The sequence below is a fragment of the Petaurus breviceps genome, unplaced genomic scaffold (assembly GCF_028583685.1).
Source record: "Petaurus breviceps papuanus isolate PSGF00001 unplaced genomic scaffold, PetGlider_PUasm1.0 673, whole genome shotgun sequence".
Lineage (NCBI taxonomy): Eukaryota > Metazoa > Chordata > Mammalia > Diprotodontia > Petauridae > Petaurus > Petaurus breviceps.
Window position 1 is genome coordinate 120,843 of NW_027186448.1, and position 23,035 is coordinate 143,877.

General features: G+C 40.1%; 1 protein-coding gene across 1 annotated transcript in view; it reads left to right on the forward strand.

Moving 5' to 3' along the window:
• Window positions 1-22,975, forward strand: part of ACAP1 (ArfGAP with coiled-coil, ankyrin repeat and PH domains 1) — a 27,812-nt gene extending 4,837 nt beyond the window's left edge. The window contains exons 8-21 of the mRNA XM_069104176.1: window positions 130-204; window positions 297-406; window positions 825-876; window positions 1,036-1,136; window positions 1,741-1,858; window positions 3,473-3,690; window positions 5,298-5,367; window positions 5,532-5,626; window positions 5,897-6,066; window positions 6,888-7,060; window positions 20,666-20,775; window positions 20,918-21,028; window positions 22,622-22,671; window positions 22,804-22,975. Of these exons, the coding sequence (XP_068960277.1) occupies window positions 130-204; window positions 297-406; window positions 825-876; window positions 1,036-1,136; window positions 1,741-1,858; window positions 3,473-3,690; window positions 5,298-5,367; window positions 5,532-5,626; window positions 5,897-6,066; window positions 6,888-7,060; window positions 20,666-20,775; window positions 20,918-21,028; window positions 22,622-22,671; window positions 22,804-22,904 (1,554 nt within the window). The 3' untranslated portion in view covers window positions 22,905-22,975. The remainder of the gene's footprint in view (window positions 1-129; window positions 205-296; window positions 407-824; window positions 877-1,035; window positions 1,137-1,740; window positions 1,859-3,472; window positions 3,691-5,297; window positions 5,368-5,531; window positions 5,627-5,896; window positions 6,067-6,887; window positions 7,061-20,665; window positions 20,776-20,917; window positions 21,029-22,621; window positions 22,672-22,803) is intronic.
• The last annotated feature ends 60 nt before the right edge of the window (window positions 22,976-23,035 follow it).

A 23,035-nucleotide genomic window follows, 5' to 3' on the forward strand; every position in this document is an offset into this window, starting at 1 on the left:
AGGCTGCAATGGGTAAAGTCCTCCTTCCAACCTTTCTCCCTTCCCCATGCACACTTTGTCCCCACTCCCCAGGGATGATTGGGATCTTGGTGACTACAGCCATGATTCCTCTCTACCCTTTACTTCCAGTTGCACAAGCTGGTCCTGGAGTCTGCAAGGGAAAAAAGAGACATGGAGCAGAGACATGTGCTGCTGAAGGAGCAGGTGAAGAGTGGTGGAATGGGGGCGGGAAAGTTTTTGTTCTTTGCCTACCAGGAACACTGGCCCATCATTTTGTACTCTGTTCCTCTCTCTAGGAGCTAAGTGGAGAGGAACCTGAACCAGGCCTGAAGGAAGGACCAGGGGGGCTGGTGATGGAAGGCCACCTCTTCAAAAGGGCCAGTAATGCTTTCAAAACATGGAGCAGGTAAGGTCACTGCTACCACATTCCTTCCTGAATTCTATACTAAGCTGTCCCACTGACTCACTTTGACTTTTGGCCAATCTTTATCCCTCTTTGGTCCTCAGTTTCCTCCTCTGTAGAATAAGCGATTTAGATTAGTGATCTCCAAGGATCTCTCTAGTTCTGACCTTCTATGATTCTTTGATTTTAACTTTGGGTGATTTCACAAATGCCATGCCTAATTTTTCTATGGAGGCAGATGGTTATTTCTCTCCCTCCCCTGACTCTTCTCTTTCCCCAAGTATTTATGCTCAAGTATACCAAGTGATGAAAAACAATCTTATGTTCCCCCACTTTTACCTAGTTCCCCTAGTTTCTTCCTTCCCCTTCCCACTTTCCTCCATCCCACCCACTCTATCTTACTCTAAGTTCCCCATCCTAGACGCTGGTTCACCATTCAGAACAACCAACTGGTTTATCAGAAGAAATATAAGGTGAGTAGCAGTGTTTGGGAACTTAAAACACACAGGGGTCCCTGAAAGGGGTAGAGACTGACAGGTCTCTGTTGTTGAGATGTCTGAGTCCTTGGCTTCAAGATGGGCCCAAGGACCATGAGAGATGGCTGGCAAACCAGACACCTTTCCATCCCTTAGGATCCTATGACTGTGGTTGTGGATGATCTTCGACTGTGCACAGTGAAACTCTGTCCTGATTCTGAAAGAAGATTCTGCTTTGAAGTTGTCTCCCCCAGCAAGTGAGGGATGGCAGGGTGGAGTGGAGTGGGGTGGGGAGGAGAGGTTAGGAAGAGGGCCTGTCCTTCATCACCCATTTAGGCCCCACAGGTCCCTAATCTCGTCTGAGTTACTTGTACACATGCCTCTTCCCCACATCTCCCTCCTCTTTACCTGAGTCTTTGATTCTTGATACTCACTAGTGATATGACTTTCAGTTTCCTCTAAGAGAAAAAGGAGATACTATTTGTACTGTTTACTTTATGGGAGTACTGTATAGAGAGTCCTTTGTAAACACAAACTAACTCTCTAAATTTGGGGTGGTATCCTCACGGGGAGCTAGGTAGCCCAGTGGATAGAGGGGAGTCAGGAAGATTCCTCTTCCTGAGTTCAGATCCAGCCTCAGACACTTACTAGCTGGGTGACCCTGGGCAAGTCACTTTACTCTGTTTGCCTCAGTTTCCTCATCTGCAAAATGAACCAGAAAAGGGAATGGCAAATATCTCTGCCAAGAAAACCCCAAATGGGGTCACAAAGAGCTGAACACAACTGAACAACAACAAGCATTCCCGTGTCTGTCTGTGCCTCTACATCCTGCCCCTGTAACCTTCTTCCTTGCTTCCCCAGGTCCTGCCTCCTCCAGGCTGACTCAGAACAGCTTCTTCAGTTGTGGGTCAGTGCTGTGCAAAGCAGCATCGCTACTGCCTTCAGTCAGGCCCAGGAGGAGAGAGGCTCTCTAGACCAGGTGGGTGAGCCAGGAAATGGCAACAAAGAGAAAAAAGCCCAAAACACTGGATTCCGAGTTAAGAGTATCTCGATTTGAATCCTAGCTCCTACCACTTAATAGCTATGTGACATTCAGCAGGTTAATTCCTCCAGCCCTCTGTTGCCTCATCTATAAAGTAGAAACTGCTATCTGATAGCTGGTTTTCAACACAGGACCCTTCTCCCTTGTCGCCCCTCCCAGAAAACTATACCAGGTTACAGGCAATCTGTGGGTGCAGCATCATCTCAGAATGAAAGTCTATGAAACTTTAGCAACGAGTTTCCTTTTACTAGGCCAACCAGAAGGGTGGAGTTAGTACAAAGCAAAAGACATTTAATCTGACGGCTAGGTGGCGCCATAGTGCATAGAGCGTGCCTAGAGTCAGGAAGACTCATCTTCCCGAGTCCAAATCTGGTCTCAGACATTTACTAGCCCAGTGACCCTGGACAAGTCACGTAACCCAATTTGCCTCAGTTTCCTCATATGTAAAAATGAACTAGAGAAGGAAATGGCAAACCACTCCAGTATCTTTGCCAAGAAAATCCTAAATGGGATCGTGAAAAGTCAGACACAACTGAAACAAGGCAAATCAAGTGACAAGAACTCCCCAAATCCCTCCCCAGTGTAGACAAGGCTATATTGTATTACATCTGCCTATATCTTCAAGGCTGCTCCAAATGTGCTACTCTGCTGGGTGCCTCCGGTGATCTTCTGGCTAGTCACCTTCTTGGGCCACCCAATATTGGCTCTTTGTTACAATCTGCTGGATTTTACGTGACTACTGAGTTTCTCTCTGAGTCAGGAATTTGAGGATATAATGAGCCACGCCCATGAAGCAGCCTAGTCCTTAGCAGATACTTTTAGGCTAGATGGGGGTGGGAAACCTTCGACCTTAAGGCCACATGTGGTGCTCTAGTGTGGCCCTTTGACTGAATCCAGACTTCACAGAACAAATCCCCTTAATAAAAGTAAGACTTCTATAAAACTTGGACTCAGTCGAAAGGCAGAACCAAAGAACCTGGAAGGCCACAAGTGGCCTTGAGGCCCAGGTTCCCGACCCCTGGGCTAGGATTAAGTCTAATCTTTGAATTTTCTCAGTTCCTCTGTTCCCTCCCCTGGTTCTTCAAGTCTTATCTGATTGCTGGCTAAATGTAAATCTGGTCAGAGAGCCTTTTTAGTTCTTAATCGGTAGGACATACACCTGGGCCCATTGGATGTTCCCAGAGCTCCCTACCTTGAAACTAATTGGGACTTTGTTTCTCCCTGCTCCCTGCCCTTGGTGTTCTATGCAGTTCACAGGGATTGTGATCATTATAATTTGTTGATGATTTCCTTGCTATCCTGTGCTCTGGTCAGCACAAGAGCAATCCTTGGTCTCTATAAACTCTAGAGTTGAAGTCTCCAGTTGTTCTGTCTCACCTGAAAGCATTTTGTAAGCCTTAAAACCTCTATATAAATGTGAGTCATTGTTATTCATCTAGGGCCAGGAGAGACTGGGAGGGAAGTAGAGGGAGTCTGACCTGTCTTACTCTTTTTATTAGTCATACTCCAAGAGTTTTGTGGGGTATCATCTGAGGTATCTTTTTCTTGCAGGGCCCTTCTCACTCAGCCTCAGGCTTGGCCTCCACCTTGGCTAGTGGAGGAGCATCCAGGGGGACAGGACGAGGGACCAATGTGGCAGGACGGGTGGCGGCCCAGGTACAGAGTGTGGAGGGGAATGCCCAGTGCTGTGATTGCCGGGAACCTGCACCAGAGTGGGCAAGCATCAATCTTGGCGTGACCCTCTGCATCCAGTGCTCTGGAATCCACAGGTCACAACCCTTATCTTACAACATTTTTCTTCAGAATATCTCCCAGGGAATTCCTTCAGTATCCCCTCTTTACCCTTAATACATTTTCTGTTTCTCTATACTATGGAAGATCCTGCTTACCTGGCCCCCAAATTCTTTATACAAGCCCTTTGGAACTCCTATGATACCCCCTTGGTGTATTAGACCAAAGACCTTCATCACTCTCTAGGGTCATAAAACCTTAGAATGCCAAAGGTGGAAAGAACCTCTGAGATCTTCTAGCCCACAATTCCCCAAATCAGTTTGCCTGCAGAACTGCAGTTGGAGACTTGAAATCTCTTGGCAGAATTCACAAATGCTGGTCTGGTTGAAAGTATCTAAGAGTTTGGACTATAACAGGTTTGAAGAGAAGTCTAGGAAATGGTGAAACAAAACAGAGGTCACTGAATTAATTTTTTTTTAAACAAAAAAATGATTACATGTAAAAATGTGTTAGATACAAGAATTTCACATTTAATATTTTCAAGGGAAAAGATCACTGGCGTAGACATATTTACACAGAGCTCCCATTCACATCACAGAGAACACCAGCATTCCAAAGAGCACAAGGAAATGCTGATCTTGTCCAACCCCCTCATTTTACAGAGGAAGAAATTGAGGCCCAGAGATGCCTTCCCCATATCATAACCCCTCCTGTCTATTCATTTTCCTTTTAGGGCTCAGTGCTTCACCTCCCTACCTCCTTCCACCAAGCTCCACTTTTCCCTCCTCAGACTCTCAGTCTTCAATTCTATAGTTTTCCTCATATCTGTGTATCTCCCTCTTCTCCAGACTGAGGACTGGAGGCTGGAAGGTTCTTATTAAACAGGGACATTAGGTAAACAGGAGCCACACCCCTCACTGGCTATGAGTCTGAAGAACAAAGAAAGGAAAATGGTGACTGGAAAGGAGCTCAGTCCCCCAAAAATAGAGAGGAGAAAAATGTGAAATTAAATAATAGCAGCATTTGACGAGGGTTAGCTTCTCAAATCCCACTTTGGCTGCTACCATCCTGTCTTGCTCTCAGATCAGTTCACTAGACTTTGCTCACAGGCCTGCTAAGGGCCAAAAGCTCAATGTTGGGCGCTGAGAGAAGACAACACGCAGGAGGAAAACAGTCTCTGCCCTTGAGGATCTTATAGTCTATTTAGCAATAACACCATAAAGGAATACACTGCATGATTTTCCCCTGTTTTCAAAGCTATAGTAGTATATAGTCTTTGCCAAGTAATTTTCCAATGCAAAGCACAGAGCCTCTAGCACCAGGGTTTGGAGGAGGTTTAATCTCAATAGTCTGTCAAATCCCAAGAGGCTCAGGTTTAAAAATTCATAATAAAAGCTTATCAGTGTCTAAACATACAGTTCACTGGGCTGTTGGTCTAACCCCATCAAGAAACCACGGAAAAATTGCATGACTCTACCTTGGTCTCTGCCTCTCAGCATGAACTTTCTTGACTGGGGGGGGGAGGGGGAGAGGGCCAGGGGGGAGTGTATATGTGTGTCTCCCCCCCCTCCCCCTTTCTTCATGAACTCTCTACACAAAGCCCCAAACCTCCTAGCCTTGTCCTTCTCTTGTCTTTCTTCTCCAGGAGCCTAGGAGTTCATTTCTCCAAAGTCCGCTCTCTGACCCTTGATTCCTGGGAGCCTGAACTGGTGAAGGTGATTATAGTACAGTTAGAAAAGAGTTGGGGTAGTAATTGGGGAGACAAGCAGAGGGGCAGGAAGCCTTCAGGAGCTTGGGGTGGGTGGATGGTGGGGTACTGGAGAGCCTTATCTGTAATTTCATGTCTGTTTTCTCACATGATCTCCATCATTCCCTGAAGCTGATGTGTGAATTGGGGAATGTTGTCATTAACCAGATCTATGAAGCTCGAATACAGGAAATGTCTGTGAAGAAACCTGGACCAACTTGTTCTAGGTAAGGGGGTTGGGGGGAGGGCGGAGGAGGAAGGATAGGAAAGGAATAAGCAGGCATAAGAACCAGAGTTTTAGTTCCCTGGGTTTTCCTGGGACTAAGTGACCCTGGTGGGGGAGAACTGATGTTACTGAAGGTTTGGACAGGAAGAAGGATCCTGAGAAAGGAAGACATTTGAGAAGATTAGGAGCCCTAGGATTACAGGGGGAAATTATCCTGTTTTCATCCTTCTTCCATTATACTTTCTCCTCTCACCCCACCCCCCCAAATAAGGCAGGAGAAGGAGGCATGGATTCATGCCAAGTATGTGGAGAAGAAATTTCTGACCAAGCTGCCTGTGGTCAGGGGACGAAAAGTGGGGCGTGGACACCCACAAGGGCAGCCTCCATTGCCCCCCAAACCCCAGCTTCCACCACGGCCAGGGAACATGGGGGCCAAACCAGGTATGCATACAAATCAACCAGAAGGGACTTTTAGATCTTCTTGGAGAGACATTTCAAACTGTTGCTATGGGCATACTATTAGTAATGCTCAGTCCCTGACCTCGATGATCTAAATAGGGACAATGAGATTGTAAGGCCAAAACAATGGGAGAAAAGTTCAAAACTGTAACTGAGTTATATTGTATGTCCTAGATTGTAAAGATTAGAGACTGTACTCAGAGGGGGGGTGGTACTGTATCGTAGGCCAGGGTGATAAGGACATTGGGAAGAGGCTATGTTGGGTTGGGTTTGGGAAGATGAAAAGGATTTGGAGCTGCAAAGAGTAGATTGGGGGTATGGGGAAGATATTTCAAGTAGAAATGGTGTAAGCAAAGGTAAAGGGCATGGTCACTGACCTTCTAAATGCATGAAACCAGCCTCACAAGATCAGAAGGATGATATTGGGGTATAGGAGAAAAGGTTGAAGAAGTTATCAGGGCCAGAATATCCTTAAAACTAGGCTAAAGAGTTAGGGTAGGACCGATTAGGTAGGACTGTGCAATCCAACCCCCTGCCTCCACATCCAACCTTGTGCGCTTTTTGCTAACCATAGTTTTGAAAGTTCTTTTGGAGCTCTAAACACCTTCCCTCCTACTTTCCTACAGGACTTAGATCCAGGTACCTGGACCTGAGCTTCTGCCTCCCCTACTATAATCCCCAGACTGGCTTCCCTGTAGTTTAACCTGGATGTTCCTTCATGCTGCATTGTTATTTGTACATCAGGGCATGGAGGGCCAGGGCTGAGGGACATATCTCCACACTAATGGTTAAACCCCCAACAGCGCTCCCCTCTGGTGAATTGGGATGCTTACATCCTGGGGCCTTGCTATTCTGGGCGGCTGGGCCACCCCCATCTCTTCCCACCATGGCTGATGCCCTTGCCCATGGAGCTGATGTCAACTGGGTAAACGGGGCACGGGAAAATGCAACCCCACTCATCCAGGCCACATCTTCGGTGAGAAAACCTTTGATTCCTTTCTCTTCTGCTTGAACTCTCCCTTTCCTCCATTCCAACCCAATTCCATCACTATCCTGATTCTCCTCCCCCCTCCTCCCACCCTGTCCTTCCATTCAGATCCAGATGAAGTGTTATGGGATAACCTTGTGAATAATAAAAGCGTGAGCGAGCAGAAGTCATGGAGGAAATACATATTTATGTATTATGTATAATAGCACCTACTATGTTCCAGGCACCCATTTTACAGATTAGGAAACTGAGGCAAACAGAAGTTTAAGTGACTTTCCCAGATCATACAGCTAGTAAGTATCTAAGACCAGATTTGAACTCGTCTTCCTGACTCCAGGTCTGGCACTCTTATCCAGTGCATACACATCTAGCTGCCTCAGGAAAGGGGGACAAGCATTTATTAAATGTCTGCTATGTGCTAGACACTGCACTAAATTTTATCTCATTTGATTATCCTCTATCAACTCTGTAAGGTCATTGCTATTATTATCCTATTTTATAGTTGAGAAATATGACTCAGTCCAAGATAGGCTAAGGCTTTGAACCTAGTTATCTGGGAAGAATACTGGTACTATCAACAGTAATGGAAAAGTTGGGAGAAGGATTAGATTTTGGGAAGAAATGCTAAGCTCAGTTTCAAAATACTGAGTTTGAGGAGTTCCTGGGACAGCCAGGTGAGTTGCCCCACAGACAGACAGTTTGTTGATATACAAGTCTGAAATTTAAGGGAAAAATAAATAATGACTGGATGTGTGGTTTTGGGAGTGTCTCCTGCAGAGGTGATCATTAAAGCTTTGAGATCATCAGTGTAGAACATCAAGAGAAAGAGGCAGAACTTCAGGGAACACCCAGGGGAGCAGCAGAAGCAGGAGGAGGTTAACCCCAGGGAAGAAGGCCAAGAAGGTGTGGTCAAGAAGAGAAGCCAGTATCTTGGAAGCCCTGGGTGGGAAGAGGGGATGATTAAGTGTTGACTGCTGCAGAGAGGTCAAGGAGGCTGGAAACTGAGAGAAGACAGAGAAGGTTTAGCAATTAAGATATCACTGGTAACTTCAGAGGGCAGTTTGAATTGTATGGTCAGAACTCAGGTTATTGGGGGTTTAGGAGAGGAAGTAAAGGCAGGAAGTACAGCTGCTTCATTTTGTTTTGGGTGGTTTTGTTTTGTTTCTTTTTTTGTTTAGTTTTTTGCTTTTGACAAATTCTATTTCAATCTGCTGGGTGATATATTATCCTGAAATGTAAGATCCTAGAAACAGTTAAAAAAAAAACAGTATCAAAGGGTGATTGCTCCTGCCCAAAATATGCATTTAATAGTTTTAACTCTTTGTTACAACAAATGAGTGATTTGTAAATTAGTGCCAATATTACCTAGTATTTTTGAATATTTCATTTAAATAGTTGCAAATTAAGTAGTTAATTTTATTTAAATAGTTTTAAATATTTTACCTAAATAGTAATGGTTCCTATGGTTCTTTGGGATTTGCTTTGTCTACTTTGTGTCATCTCATTTGGATTAGTCATATTCAGTTTTCCTTATGATTCAGTAACACACTATTGTATTCAAATACCTTGATATGTTGAACCCTTCCCCCATTATTATATTCATGGTTTGTTTCCAAGCTATGCTATCACAGGTAGTGCTGCTCTGAATATTTTCATAGAGATTGCTACTTTCTTGTCAACAACCTCCTTATGTTTCATCATAAGTCCTCATCATGAGACATCATGGTTGGTCAGAGTTCCTAAATTTTTCAAAGTTATTTGTCTTTGCAATGCTATTACATAAATTATTATTCTGATTCTGCTCATTTCACATTGAAATCATTTCAGATAAGTCTTCTCAAGTTTCTCTGAAGCCATTCCCTTCAGTCATTTCTTACAGCATAATCATATTCTATTACATTTTACATCATAATTTGTTCAGCCATTTCCCAAGTGATGGGTACTTTCTCAGTTTCCAATTCCTTGCCATCACAAAAAAAAAAAGATCTGCTATAAATGTTTTTTTCACATATATGGTTCCTTTTCCTCTTCCTTTGATCCCTTTGGGGTAATGTTCAGAACTTTTAGATGGTTAGAGTTTGCATTTCTTCTTTTAAATGACACACTGATGGAAACGACCCAACATCATGGATGACAGTCAAGAGACAGTCAGGTTCTTGATGTGTTAGAGCTCTGAAGTGAATCTAATAAGGCAAAATTCAATAGAGATAAATGTAGAATCTTGAGTAAAAAAAAATCAACTTCCCAAGTATAGAGTGTAGAAGTATGATTACAAGTTCTTTTTAATTTTATGTTACATTTGGGTTCCAAGCTGTTTCCCTCCTCTCCCAACCCCACACTAGACAGGCTAACATTTGACATATTATATATATGTGAAACTATACAAAACATAGTTCTTATATCAGTTCTTTCTCTGAAGATGATGGATAGCATCTTCTTTCATAGGTCTTTTGTAGTTGATTTGAATATTCACATAACTCAGAATAGCTTGATCATTCACATTTATACTTTAAAAAATATTGCTGTTACTATATACAACGTTCTCTTGGTTCTGCTCATTTTATTCTTTATTATTTCATGTAAGACTTTCCATGTTTCCCTAAAATCAACCTGCTCATCATTTCTTATAACACAGCATTCCATCACAATCATACACCACAACTCATTTAGCCATTCCCCAATTAATTAATCATTCAATTAATTAGTCATTTCCTCAATTTCCAGTTCCTTGCCACTACAAAGAGCTATTATAAATATTTTAGAACATATAGGTTCTTTTTCTTTTTTTGCTGACCACCTTGGGAAGCAAACCTGATATTGGTATTGCTAGGTCAAAGAGTATATGCCGTTTTATAACTCTTTGGGCATAATTCAGATTGCTCTCCAAAATGGTTGGAGTTCTGAAAGTGTATTAGTATCCCAATTTTTCTATATACCCTCCAAAATTTGTCATTTTTCCCATCATTTTAGCCAATCTGGAAAGTATGAGAGGGTATCTCAAAGTTGTTTTAATTTACATTTCTCTAATCAATAATGATTTAGAGGATTTTTTTATATGACATAGCTTTGATTTCTTCATCCAAAAATTGTCTGTTCATATCCTTTGACCATTTATCAATTGGTGAATGATTCATATTCTTATAAATTTGACAAAGTTCTCAATATATTTGAGATATGAGGCCTTTATCTGAGAAACTGTCTATAAAATCCCCCCATCCCAATGTTCTGCTTTCCTTTTAATCTTGGCTACATTGGTTTTTTAAAACTCTTTTAATTTAATGTATTCAAAATTATCCATTTATGCCTCACAATGCTCTCTATCTCTTGTTTATTCACAAATTTCTCTTCTATCTTTAAATCTTATAGGTAATATGTTCCATGTTCTTCTGATTTACTTATGAATATTTATAAACACATTATCGTAATAAGTTACTACTGTGTAATATATAGCTACTCTATTCCACTGACCCACTATTCTAAACTGTAGCTAGTATCAAGTAGCTTTGATAATTACCACCTTATAATACAATTTAAGATCTGGCACTGCTAGACCTCCTTCCTTTACATTTTAAAAATAATTTATTTGCTATTCTTGACCTTTTGTTCTTCTAAATGAGTTTGGTTATTTTTCTAGCTCAAAAAAATAATTTTTTTGGTAATCTACTTGGTATGGCACTGAATAATTAGTAGGCTAATTTAGGAAGAATTGTCATTTTTATTATATTGACTCGGCCCACCCATGAAAATCAATATTTCTCCAGTTACTTAAAATTGACTTTATTTGCATAAAAATGTCTTATAATTAGGTTCACATGGATTCTGAGTTTGTCTTGGCAGGTATACTTCCAGGTATTTTTTATCATCTATAGTTATTTTAAATGAACTATCTCTTACTATCTGTTCTTACAGGGCTTTGTTGGTGATGTATAGAAATGCTGATGATTTATGTGGGTTTATTTTGTATCCTGCTACTTGACTAAAATTATTAATTATTTCAACTAGTTTTTTAGTTGAATCTCTAAGATTTTCCAAGTATGCCATCATATCATCTGCAAAAAGAGATAGTTGTATTACCTCATTTGCCCATTCTGATTCCTTTTTCTTATTGCTCTTGCAAGCATTATGGAATAATATTGGTAATGATGGCATTTTTGTTTTGCTCCTGATCTTATTGGTATGGTTTCTAGCTTATCCCATTATAGAGAATGCTTGCTGATGATTTTAGACAGATACTTCTTATAATTTTAAGGGGAAATCCATCTATAACTATGCTTCCAAGTGTTTTAACTTTGTTATATTTTGTCAGAAGCTTTTTGTGCATCTATTGATAGAATCATGTGATTTTTGTTACTAATATAATCAATTATGTTAAGATTTCCTTATATTGAACCAGTCCTGCATTTCTGGTATAAATCTCACTTGGTTGTAATATATAATCTTTGTGATATATTGTTATAGTCTCCCAGCTAGTATTTTTGGTATATAATTCAGGATTTTTGGTATATAATTTTCTATATTTTTGCTCTTTTTGGTTTAGGTTATCAGCACCATTTTTGTTTCACCAAAAGAGTTTGGTAGAATTCCTTCTTTGTCTGTTATCCCAAATAATTTATTTGATATTAGAATTAGTTGATCTTTAAGTGATAGAATTAGTTGGATCAGGGCAGCTAGGTGGCACAGTGAATAGAGCACTGGCCCTGGAGGCAGGAGGACCTGAGTTCAAATGGCCTCAGATACTTAACACAAAAACTAGCCGTGTGACCTTGGGCAAGTCACTTAACCCCAGTTGTCCTCCAAAAAGCAAAAAAAAAAAACCAAAAAAAATTAGTTGGTTCTTAATTGGAATTAGTTTATCATTAAATAGTAACTTGTAAATCTATCTGGTCCTGATGCTTTTTTCTCAGGAATTTCATTTATGGCCTGTTCAATTTCTTCTTCTAAAATAGGTTTATTTATTTATTTATTTATTTATTTATTTATTTTTAAAGCAATTGGGGTTAAGTAACTTGCTCAAGGTTACATGGCCAGGTGTTTCTGGGTGGGTGCTAAGTGTCTGGGCCCAGATTCGATCCCCAGGTCATCCCAACACTAGGGCCAGTACTCTTACTCTCTGTGCTACCTGGCCGCCCCTAAAATAGGTTTATTTAGGGGTAGCTAGATGGTGCAGTGAATAGAGAGCACTGGCCCTGGAGTCAGGAGGACCTGAGTTCAAATGTGACCTCATACTTGACACATTTACTAGCTGTGTGACCTTGGGCAAGTCACTTAATCCCAACTGCCTTGCCTTCCGCCCTCCAAAAAAAATTTTAAAAATAGGTTTATTAAGACACTCTATTTCCTCTCCTGTTAATTGGGACAGTTTATATTTTTGTAAGTATTCTTCCATTTCACTTAATGTATTGGCATATAATGGAACAAAATAACTCTTAATAATTGCTTTAATTTCTTCATGAGTGGTATATTTACCCTTTTCACTTTTAATTCTAGTAATTTGGTTTTCTTCTGTCTTTTAAAAAAATTCTATTCACTAATAGTTTATCTCTTTTATAATTTTTTTCATAAAACCAACTCCTAGTTTTATTTTTTTTAGTTCAATGGTTTTCTTACATTAAATTTTATTAATCTCACCTTTAATCTTTAGAATTTCCAACCTGGGGATTTTTAATTTGTTAATTTTCTTTTTTTTTTTTTTAAGCAATTGGGGTTAGGGCGTCCAGGTAGCACAGTGAGTAAGAGCACCGGCCCCAGAGTTGGGATGACCTGGGATCGAATTCGGGCTCAGACACTTAGCACCCACCCAGAAACACCTGGCCCTGTAACCTTCAGCAAGTTACTTAACCCCAATTGCTTAAGGTTACAAGGCCAGTTATTTCTGGTTGGGGTACTAAGTATCTGAGTCCAGATTCAATCCCCAGGTCATCCCGACACTGGGGCCAGTGCTCTTACTCGCTGCGCCACCTGGCCGCCCCAATTTGTTCATTTTCTAGTTTTTTTTTTTAATTGCATACCAAGTTGATCTGTTCTTTCTTTATTTTATTATGTAAGCATTTAAAGAGATAAAAATTTTCCTCTGGTTACCTACTCTTGTTGTATCCCATAAATTTTGATATGTTGTCTCATTATCCTTTTAAAATAAAATTATCTATTGTTCCTATGACTTGTTCTTTAACCTATTCATTCATTCTTTTTTTTTTTTTAAGCAATCGGGGTTAAGTAACTTGCTCAAGGTTACACGGCCAGTTATTTCTGGGTGTGGTGCTGAGTATCTGAGCCTGGATTTTATCCAGGTCATCCCAACACTGGAGCCAGTGCTCTTACTCACTGAGCCACCTGGCCGCCCCTAAGCAATTGGGGTTAAGTAACTTGCTCAAGGTTACATGGCCAGGTATTTCTGGGTGGGTGCTAAGTGTCTGAGCCTGGGATTCGATCTCTATGTCAGTCCGACACTGGAGCCGGTGCTCCTACTCGCTGTGCTACCTGGCTGCCCCATATTCATTCATTCTTTAAGATTATTTAGTCTTTAATTTTTTTAATCTGTGTTTCCATGGTCCTTTATTAAATGTAATTTTTATCATATTATGATCTGAAAAAAGGATGCATTAAATATTCCTGGTTTTCTGTGTATGAAGTTTTTAAAGCCCTAATATATGATCAGTTTTTGTAAAGGTACCGTATCCTGCTAAGGATAAAGGTATATTCCTTTTTGTCTCCATTTAATTCTCTCTAGTTTTTATCATATCTAGCTTATCTAAGATTCTACTCATCTCCTTGACTTCTTTCTTATTTATTTTTTGGTTAGATTATCTAGTTCTGAGAGGAGAAGGTTGAAATTTTTCACTCTTATAGTTTTGCTACCTATTTTCACCTGTAATTCATTTACCTTTTCCTTTAAAAATTTGAATGCTATACACACACACACACAAAAACTAGCCATGTGACCTTGGGCAAGTCACTTAACCCCAATTGCCCTCCAAAAAGCAAAAAATAAAAAAAAAATAAAAAATTTTGAATGCTATAGCATTTGGAGTATGTATGTTTAGTATTGATAGTACTTCATTATCTATGGTACCTTTTAACATAATGTAGTTTCCCTAATTATCTCTTTTTTTCATCTGATTACTGCTGAAGCATAATAAATTCTACTCCAGGTCTTTATTTTTTCTGTGTCTCTCATTTTTAAATGTGTTTCTTGTAAACAACATATTGTTACTTTCTGATTTTTTATATATTCTGCTATCCATTTCCATTTTATTGGTGAGTTCATCCCATTCACATTCAAAATTATAATTGCTAGTTGTGTATTTCTCTCCACTCTATTTTCCTCACTGTTTATCCTTCTCTCACTTTTACCCTATCCCTCCTCAGAAATCTAATTTACTTCTGACCACTGCCTTCCTAATCCAGACACCCATCTAAAAGTTCCTCCTATTTCCTCTGTAAGTTAAGAAAATTTTTATGCCCTACTAAATGTGCATGTTATTCCTTCTTTAACTGAGATCAAATGAGAATAAGTTTCCCCTGCTACCTGCCCTCCACCCTATCCTCCTATTATAACAGTTCTTCCATTCATGCCTCTTTGGCATGAGATAATTTGCTCCATTTTACCTCTCCCTATCCAATTTTATTTTCTAGGATCATCCCATCATAATCAACTCAACCCTAAGCCTTTAATCTACTCTAGTAATGATAACATTCTTAAGAATTACATGTATCATTTTCCCTATATAATAAGTAAACCATTTTACCTTCTTAAATACCATATAATTAGTCTTTTATGTTTGCCTTCATCTGTTTTTTCTGATTCTTATAAGTCAAATTTTCTCTTCAATTCTGGTCTTTTCCTAAAGAATACGCAAAAGTCCTTTAAGTCTTTTAATTAATTAAATATCTATTTTTTTTCCTTGCAGGATTACTCTCAACTTGGTTGGATAGGTTATTCTTGGTTGCAAAGCCAGTTCCTTTGCTTTTCAGAATATTATATTCCATGCCCTTAAATCTTTTAATGTAGAAAATGCTAAATCTTGTGTTATCCTGACTGTAGCCCTACAATATCTAAATTGTTGCTTCCTAGTTGCTTATAATATTTTCTTCTTAACCTGGGAGCTTTGAAACTTAACCATAATATTCTTGTGAGTTTTTGTTTTGGGATCTCTTTCAGGGGATGATTGGTGGATTTTTAAAAATTCCTATTTTACCCTCTAGTTCTAGAACTTCAGGACAATTTTCCTCAATGATTTATTGAAGTACAATAACTAAGCTCTTTTTTTGATCATAACTTTTAGGTAGTCCAGCAATTCTTGTATTATTTTTTCTTGATATGTTTTCCAGGTTAGTTTTTTCTAATGAGATTTTTCACATTCTCTTCTATTTTTTCATTCTTTTGACTTTATTATTTCTTGATGTCTAAAGAAGTCATTTGCCTCCCCCTTGCCCAAGTCTAAGTTTTAAGGAGTTATTTCCTTTGGTAAATTTTTGGATCTCTTTTTCTAATTGGTTGACTTTCTTTCCATAATTTTCTTATACTCTTCTTTTCCCAATTTTTATTCAACCTTTCTTATTTGATTTTTAAAGTCCTTTTTAAGCTGTTCCAAGAACTCTTTTTGGGCTTGTGACCATTTTACATTTTTCTTTGAAGCTTTATAAGAAGTTGTTTTGTCTTCTTCTGAGTTTGAATCCTGACCTTTATTATCACCATAGTAACTATCTATGGTCCAGTTTTCTTTTTTTCACTCATTTAAAAAAATAGTATCAGACTTTGCTCCCAGGGTGTGTGGGATAATGTTTCAGGTTTCCAGTTTTCAAGCTCTTGGTTTCTGATCTCTCTCTGGGGACCTTTGACCTCTTGGTTTTTCTCATGTTCTTCAGTGGTACCAGGTGTTATCACTGCTCCTCCAGCTCACACCTTGGTCTATAAGTAACCTCAGGTACTCCTTTCTACCCTGAATCTCAACCAGAGCCTCTAGCTAGCACTGCTGCCACCACAAATGTTCTTAGTCCCTGTGGTCCCTCAGGTAGCTGTCAGCTTTCCTTTCTGCCCTGGAATTAAAACCAGGGACTCTGCTCTCCTGCCAGTGCCCATAGGCAGCAGGGTCCCCACCTCTCTGCAATCTCACTTCCCAGCATGTACTCACTCCTCCTTACCTGCAGCTGCAGCCTGGGTAATGTCTGATCAGCATGCCTGGGCCCCGGCATCCAGTTTCAGTGGAAGCCTCCTAAAATCTTCCCCAAATCAAATTCTATACCCCTCCTTCATCTGTGGGGCATCTGAAGCTAAGGCTGTACCTACACAGCTATGTAGCTGCTGTGTTGATGTCACAGTAGCTGCCTCATAGTCTCTGCACTTCAGTCAGGCCAGATTACCACCCTGAGAGGTCAGAGCTTTCCTTCTGTCTTCCCAAGTTGTCTTAGGCTAGACAACTGCTCTATTCCGACTTTTAATTATTTCTGCTGCACTAAAATTTACTTTGAGGCATTATTTTAAGTTATTTGTGGGGGAATTGGGGAGAGCCAGGTAGTTTCCTTCCTTATTCCACCATCTTCCCACAATTCCCCCTATAACTAGAAGTTCTCAAAAAAAATCTCTTGGTTTTTACTAGATGGACTATGAGCTCAATATGAATGAGACAAAAAATAAATAAACTAACTGGATCTTGGGCTACATTTAGAGAGGGGAACATAACTTTCAGGAATAAAAAAAATGTCTACTTTATCTACCTGTGCCAATGTCATAACTACTCTGATGGCTTTCACTTTCTGGTTTTGGGACTCAGTCTTTTAGTATCTTAATAAATTTTCTAGTTTATTCCCCCCCCCCAAAAAAAAAGTTCCTCTGTCTCTCTCTTGTCTCTCCAAATCTACGTCACCAGCTCCTCCCAGTTCAGGACTTTCTTTTTACATCAGCAAGTCCATCCCACAGGTGGAATTAACAAGCTCTGGGTTTTAACACAATCAATTTGAAAACCAAGCCAATACAGGAGAATCTTTATATTCCATTACTATCACAATTCTGTACAAGTGTCCTCATCAGTGGTATTATATTCAGCTCTGGGCACCATGATTTAAGAAGGATATTAATAAACTGGGAAGTATCCAGAGGAGAGCAGCCAGGATGGTGAAGGTCCTTAAGTCCATGTCACATGACAATCAGTCAAAAGAACTGGGGAAGAAAAGATACAGTTACAGAAGGTAGTTATGTTATAAAAATTATGTGTATATATATATTTATATAGTTACATACTTATAAAAGAAAAGGCAGTTATAAAGAGGGATTAGACTTGTTCTTTTTGGCCCTAGAGAGCAGAACCAGGAGAAAATGTGTGTAAATTATGAGGTCAATTTAGGCTAACAATTAGCTGTCCAGAAGTAGAATAGGTTATCTTGAGAAGTTGTGGGTTCCCCATCCTTGCAAGTCTTCAAAAGAGGCTAGCTGACCCATATCTTATAGTGGGAAATTCTATTTATGTATGGGTTGGACTGTATTTCCACTGAGACTTCTTTCAGTTTTTTGTGATTATGGTTGATGTGATGAGTTCCTTAATACATTTGATAAGATTATAGGCCAAGACCCTTTGTTTTATGGTATCTGAGGGATATCTCCCCATGAATGTGTTATATGCCTTATAGGCTCTTTGTTGAGGGGTTCACAGGGAACTCCTTTGGTTCCCAAGGACTTGCGACTAACTTCAAGATGGTGAGACTCAGGGTGTAGTAACAACTCACTTGTAGTAATAGCTCACCCCTCTCTTTAGTCCAGTTCACATTTGTTTTCTTCTCTCCTCTCTCATCTGTAATCATGGTGGTCAGGGAAGGGGCAGGATTATACATGCTTTAGTTCTCTAGTTTATCAGCCCACTCTTTATTTCTTTGGTTAATATAAATGTTAAAGGACACAATTTTGCTTTTAAGAATTTCTTTAGCTATATCCCATAAATCTTAGAATTTAATATCAAAATTTTGTTGTTTCTATGATTCTGTCTTTAACCCACAATTTAGGCAGTCCGATTTTAAAAATCTTTATTTAGGTCTCTGTATATTTTGTCCATATTTCCTTTATTGACCACATTTTATCATGTCATGATCTATAAAGGATATTTAAGATTTCTGCCTTCCTTTATTTGAAATCTTTGTGTTCTAGCCTACAATCAGTTTTTTATATGTTGCATGAGATATGTGTATATTCTCTAAGATTCCCATTCAGAAGTCTCCACAGTTCTACTAAGTTTTATTTTTTCCAACATTTTATTCATCTTTTTCCTACTTATTTTCCTTAGAGTTGTCTGTGATTGCCATATCTGAAATTATGATCACAATTCCTCCTATACTTCAATTTAACTTAAGCATAATATATTTTGTTTCAGCCTTTCACTTTGAATATACATGAGTCTTTCTGCTTTAAATTTATTTCTTGGAAGTAGCAAATTGTGGGATTTTTTTCTAATCATTTATGTTTCTCTTTATTGATAAATTCAAGTGATTTAAGGTTATAAATGTTTTATTTTCCTTCCATTCAATTATTTTTCCCCCTTTTGTCAGTAACAAGGCACTATACTACCTTTTTTTAAAGAACACAGTTTCATTTCTGGCACACCCAAATACAGTTTACTTCTGCTTCCCACTTACATCCAACATAAATAATAAAACTTATCTTAACATCATGTAACAATCCAGTCTTAATCCTTGTACTTGCAAGAACACAATCCAAAGACAGAACTCAAGAGCATATAATCTTTTTTTTCCTCCTTCCTCTGATAAGATGGTTTTTGGTCAGTCAGTCAGTCTGTCTCTCACCCCTTTGTTTCAGATTAATGTGTTGTGTCCAATTACAAGAAGTAATATTTCACTTATTTTGTATAACCCTTGATTCTCACAGCTTGCCAAGGAGACACAAAAGAGAGAAAAGGGAAGAAACATTTGAGACATCCTTTATTCACAAGTTGCACTCAAGCCTAGCTTTCCTTATATTAAGTTTCACCTGCTCATTCAATTTGCATTTTAAAGGCCCTTCCTTGTTCTGGATTCCTCAGTAGGAAAGAATTACATTTTCTGACCTCCTAGAAGAACCATCTCTTATTATGAACTCAGTTTTGTAAGCTAGGTAGATTTGTTGTACAAATCAATTTCCTTTATGTTTTAGCATATTTCATGCAAGATTAGAAAATAAAATTTTTCATTTTCATTGAGTATTCAGTTTTTTCAGTTGTGTTCCACTCTTTATGACCCTATTTGAGATTTTCTTGGCAAAGATATTGAAGTGATTTGCTAATTCCTTCTCCAGCTCATTTTATAGATAAACTGAGGCAAACAGGGTTAAATGACTTGTCAAATGACACTAGTGTCTGAAGTAATTTTTAAACCCAGGAAAATGAGTCTTTGTGACTTTAGGCCCAGCACTCTGTACATTATGGCGTCACACTAGCTGCTTGAAAGATTCTCTCTGAAGGTCCACCTCTGTTGGTGTCCTATGGATTCTCATCTATTTGCACAGGATCCTTGATCAAAGTCCATTTAAATATTCCTCATTTTATAGATAAATTGAGGCCCTGGGAGATGAAATGATTTGCATAAGGTCACACAGGTAATAAGCATGAGAGAATCAGGAAGGTTTGAATCCAGGTCCCCTGACTTCCGGATTAACATTCTTTATTCTATACTAGGGCAGCTAGGTGGCATAGTGGATAGAGTGCCAGCCCTAGAATTGGGAGGATCTGAGTTCAAATCTAGCCTCGAACACTTACTAGCTGGGTGACTCTGGGCAAGTCACTTTACCCTGTTTGCCTCAGTTCCTCATCTGTGAAATGGGCTGGAGAAGGAAAATGGCAAACATGGAGGGTCAGACACAATTGACATGATTCAACAACAAACTGTTCTCCATCTCTAGTACTTAAGGGCAATCTCTCCAGTGAAAATTACCTAGAATAGGAAGGAGCATCAGACTTTTAAAAAAAATTTTCTAGATGACAATTCTTATGGACTCCCCAAGCTCTGTCCTCTAGCTCTGTTGCTTCTGTTCACAGATAAAACTGGTCATCCTCCAGTGTTTTCATTTGTAGCTTAATTACTTCCTCCAGCAGCATTCCTCTCTTTTCTCCCCAGTACCTTCTCTATTGCCACCACTTCTCTTCAATTCAAAGCATAATATATAAATGCTTACTATGTACTGGCACTATGTAGTCATTAGTAATCCAGACAAAGTAGACATTCCCTGCCCTCCCCACCCAGTATCCCTCAGTAGCTTACATTCAAGATCACATATACATGGGTAAATATAAATTTGAAGTGAGAAAAGCCACTAAATACCAGAAGGAGCAGGAACAGTTCATGAAGGAGTTGCCAACTGAGCTGAGCCTTAAAGGAAGAAAAAGGATTTGAGAGAATTAGAGTTTACTAGGGGGAGCTTTTCAGGCATGGAGGGTGGACTTGCAGAAATGCTGGGGGCAAGAGATGATATAACAAATTCTAGATACAGCTAGTGGTCCAACTTTTCCTCTCCCCAACTCCTCCCCTGCTATCTCCAACTCTGCCCCCTTTTCCAGACCCCACCCTCGATTCTACCTGATGTTATCCCTTTTGCCCCTTCTACTTCTCTTTTTTCAGAACTCCCTGCTTGCCTGTGAATTTCTCCTCCAAAATGGAGCAAATGTGAACCAGGCTGACAGCATGGGAAGGACCCCCCTCCACCATGCCACCATCCTCGGCCACACTGGGTATAAGCTAGGAGACCTGGTTACTAGGGACCCCCGGGAGGAAAGAACAGAGGGAAGGGGTGAACAGTTAAGAAATGGAGGGGCTGGGAGGGAGGTTAAGAGTAGGGCAGTGGATGACCTGAATTTGTTTGCTTTCCTTCAGCTTGGCCTGTCTGTTCCTAAAACGAGGGGCAGATCTTGGAGCTCAGGATTCTGAAGGGAAAGACCCTCTGACCATTGCCATGGAGACAACCAATGCAGATATTGTCACTCTGTGAGTCCCATGAAGATAAGGATGAATGACCCTCTGGGAAAGGGCATGGGAGACTAGGGTCTGAGGGAAGATATAGGAATGGTGCCACGGAACTGGAGACTGAAAGGGGTAGAACCAATGCTTAAAACCTGGATTTAAGGGACCCAGGAACCCATGAGGTCAGAGTTTTGAGGAGGAATATAGGAAAGAGTGGAGCTATTAAGAAGAAAAGATATACTTTGTGACAAAAACTATGTAAAGTTCACACTATGTAAAGCCCTTTAGGAAGAAGTTTAGAGGGGCGAGAAGGGTAAAAAAGAAAAGAGGAGCAAAGAGAAAATGAGATCCTTAAGGATCATCATATCCACCCCCCGCCATTTTATAGATGAGGAAATGGGCCCAGAACAGTTTTAGTGGTACACAAGTAGTGATCCTGCAACACAGCCAGACTTTTGAACCCAGGTTCTTTGACTCCAATTCTACCACAATGAGAAGAGCATTATTTCTTTACTCATAGAGCTTTTAACTTTCTCCACACATCTTTTTCTATATGATGAAGGCAGCAACACTGTGCTGGGCATATAGGTATCACACTTTATAATTTACAAATCTGCTTTATAGTTGCTTTACTTAACCCTCACACCACCCATCTAGTATGAGTTACTGAGAATAGGTGCCATTATCCCAACTTTTACAGTTAAGAAACTCAGAAAACTGAAATGACAGTTGCTCAACCAGGACTAGAACCTAGGTCCTCTGACTCCAAAGTACAGTTTTCCACTAGTACAAAACCGAAGGGAAAATAAAATGCTCCAGGTTTCAGAAAAGGGAGAAATCACTCCTAGTTTGGGGGGAGAGAAGGGAGGTTGGGATCCGGGAAGACTTATGGAGAAGATGGCACATTTAAAGTGAGCCTTGGAGGGTGCCTAGGATTGATTTAAATAGAGATACAGGAGAAGAAAACATCCGGCAAATTGAGGGCCTTGACACAGAGCCAGGTAAGGTATGTGTGGAGAACACATGTGCAATAGAGTATAAAACTGGAAAGGTAGGTTAGGGTCTGATTGCCAGAGGCTATGCAGCTGAGAATTTATTCATGAAACAGTGGGAAGCTATTGAAAGGTTTTGGGTAGAGAAGTGACCTGTTCCTACCTGGACTTTAGGAAGCTTATTCTGAATATAATGTGGAAAATAAAGAGACCTGAGGGAAGGGGGTAGGGGATTATTATGGTAGCCCGGGCCAAAGATAAATAGGTCAAGAACTGTGGGGTGGCAGTAGGATGTGACAATTTATTAGGGTGTGGGAATGGGAAGGGGTGGGGAGGGGGATGTTGAAATGATATACAGGTGTTACAAAATGGAATAGTTGTCAGGAATCAGTTTTGAATCTGTTGACTTTGGGTGGAGGGAGAATGTACAAACAGTTGAAACTTACAGGAATATAGGTATGTGGGACTGGTGATGGATGGAGGAAGACCAGAGAATAGGATTAGACAGAGCCCAGCTCAGGGAAAGGTGGAAGGCAAGGATAGTATGGGGCATGGGGCCTGACCTGAAGAATTAGGATGGGAAGTAAGGAGGGACTGTGAGCCAATTCCTTCCCTTATGCCTTAGGTTACGTTTGGCAAAGATGAGAGAAGCTGAAGTGGCCCAAGGACAGGCAGGTGAGCTGTCTAACCCTCAGAACTGTGTCCCTCTCTTTTGGACCCCCTGGATATCTCCAACTCTAGTCCTCAGACACTCCAAAGTACCTCAGTCTCAGCTTCTCTCTCTTCCTTCCATCTTCCTCACCTTAGGAGATGAGACATATCTGGACATTTTCCGAGACTTCTCTCTCATGGCTTCTGATGACCCAGAGAAGTTAAGCCGGCGAAGCCATGATCTTCACACACTCTGAACTGGAGAGCTAGACCCCCAACCTCCTTCCTCCCTTTGGAATCATTCATATTAAAATAATCTCTCCAGCTACCCACGTGTCTCCACTGTATTGGGGGTTGGGGGGCAGTGTGGGATAGAAGTGGTGGAGGA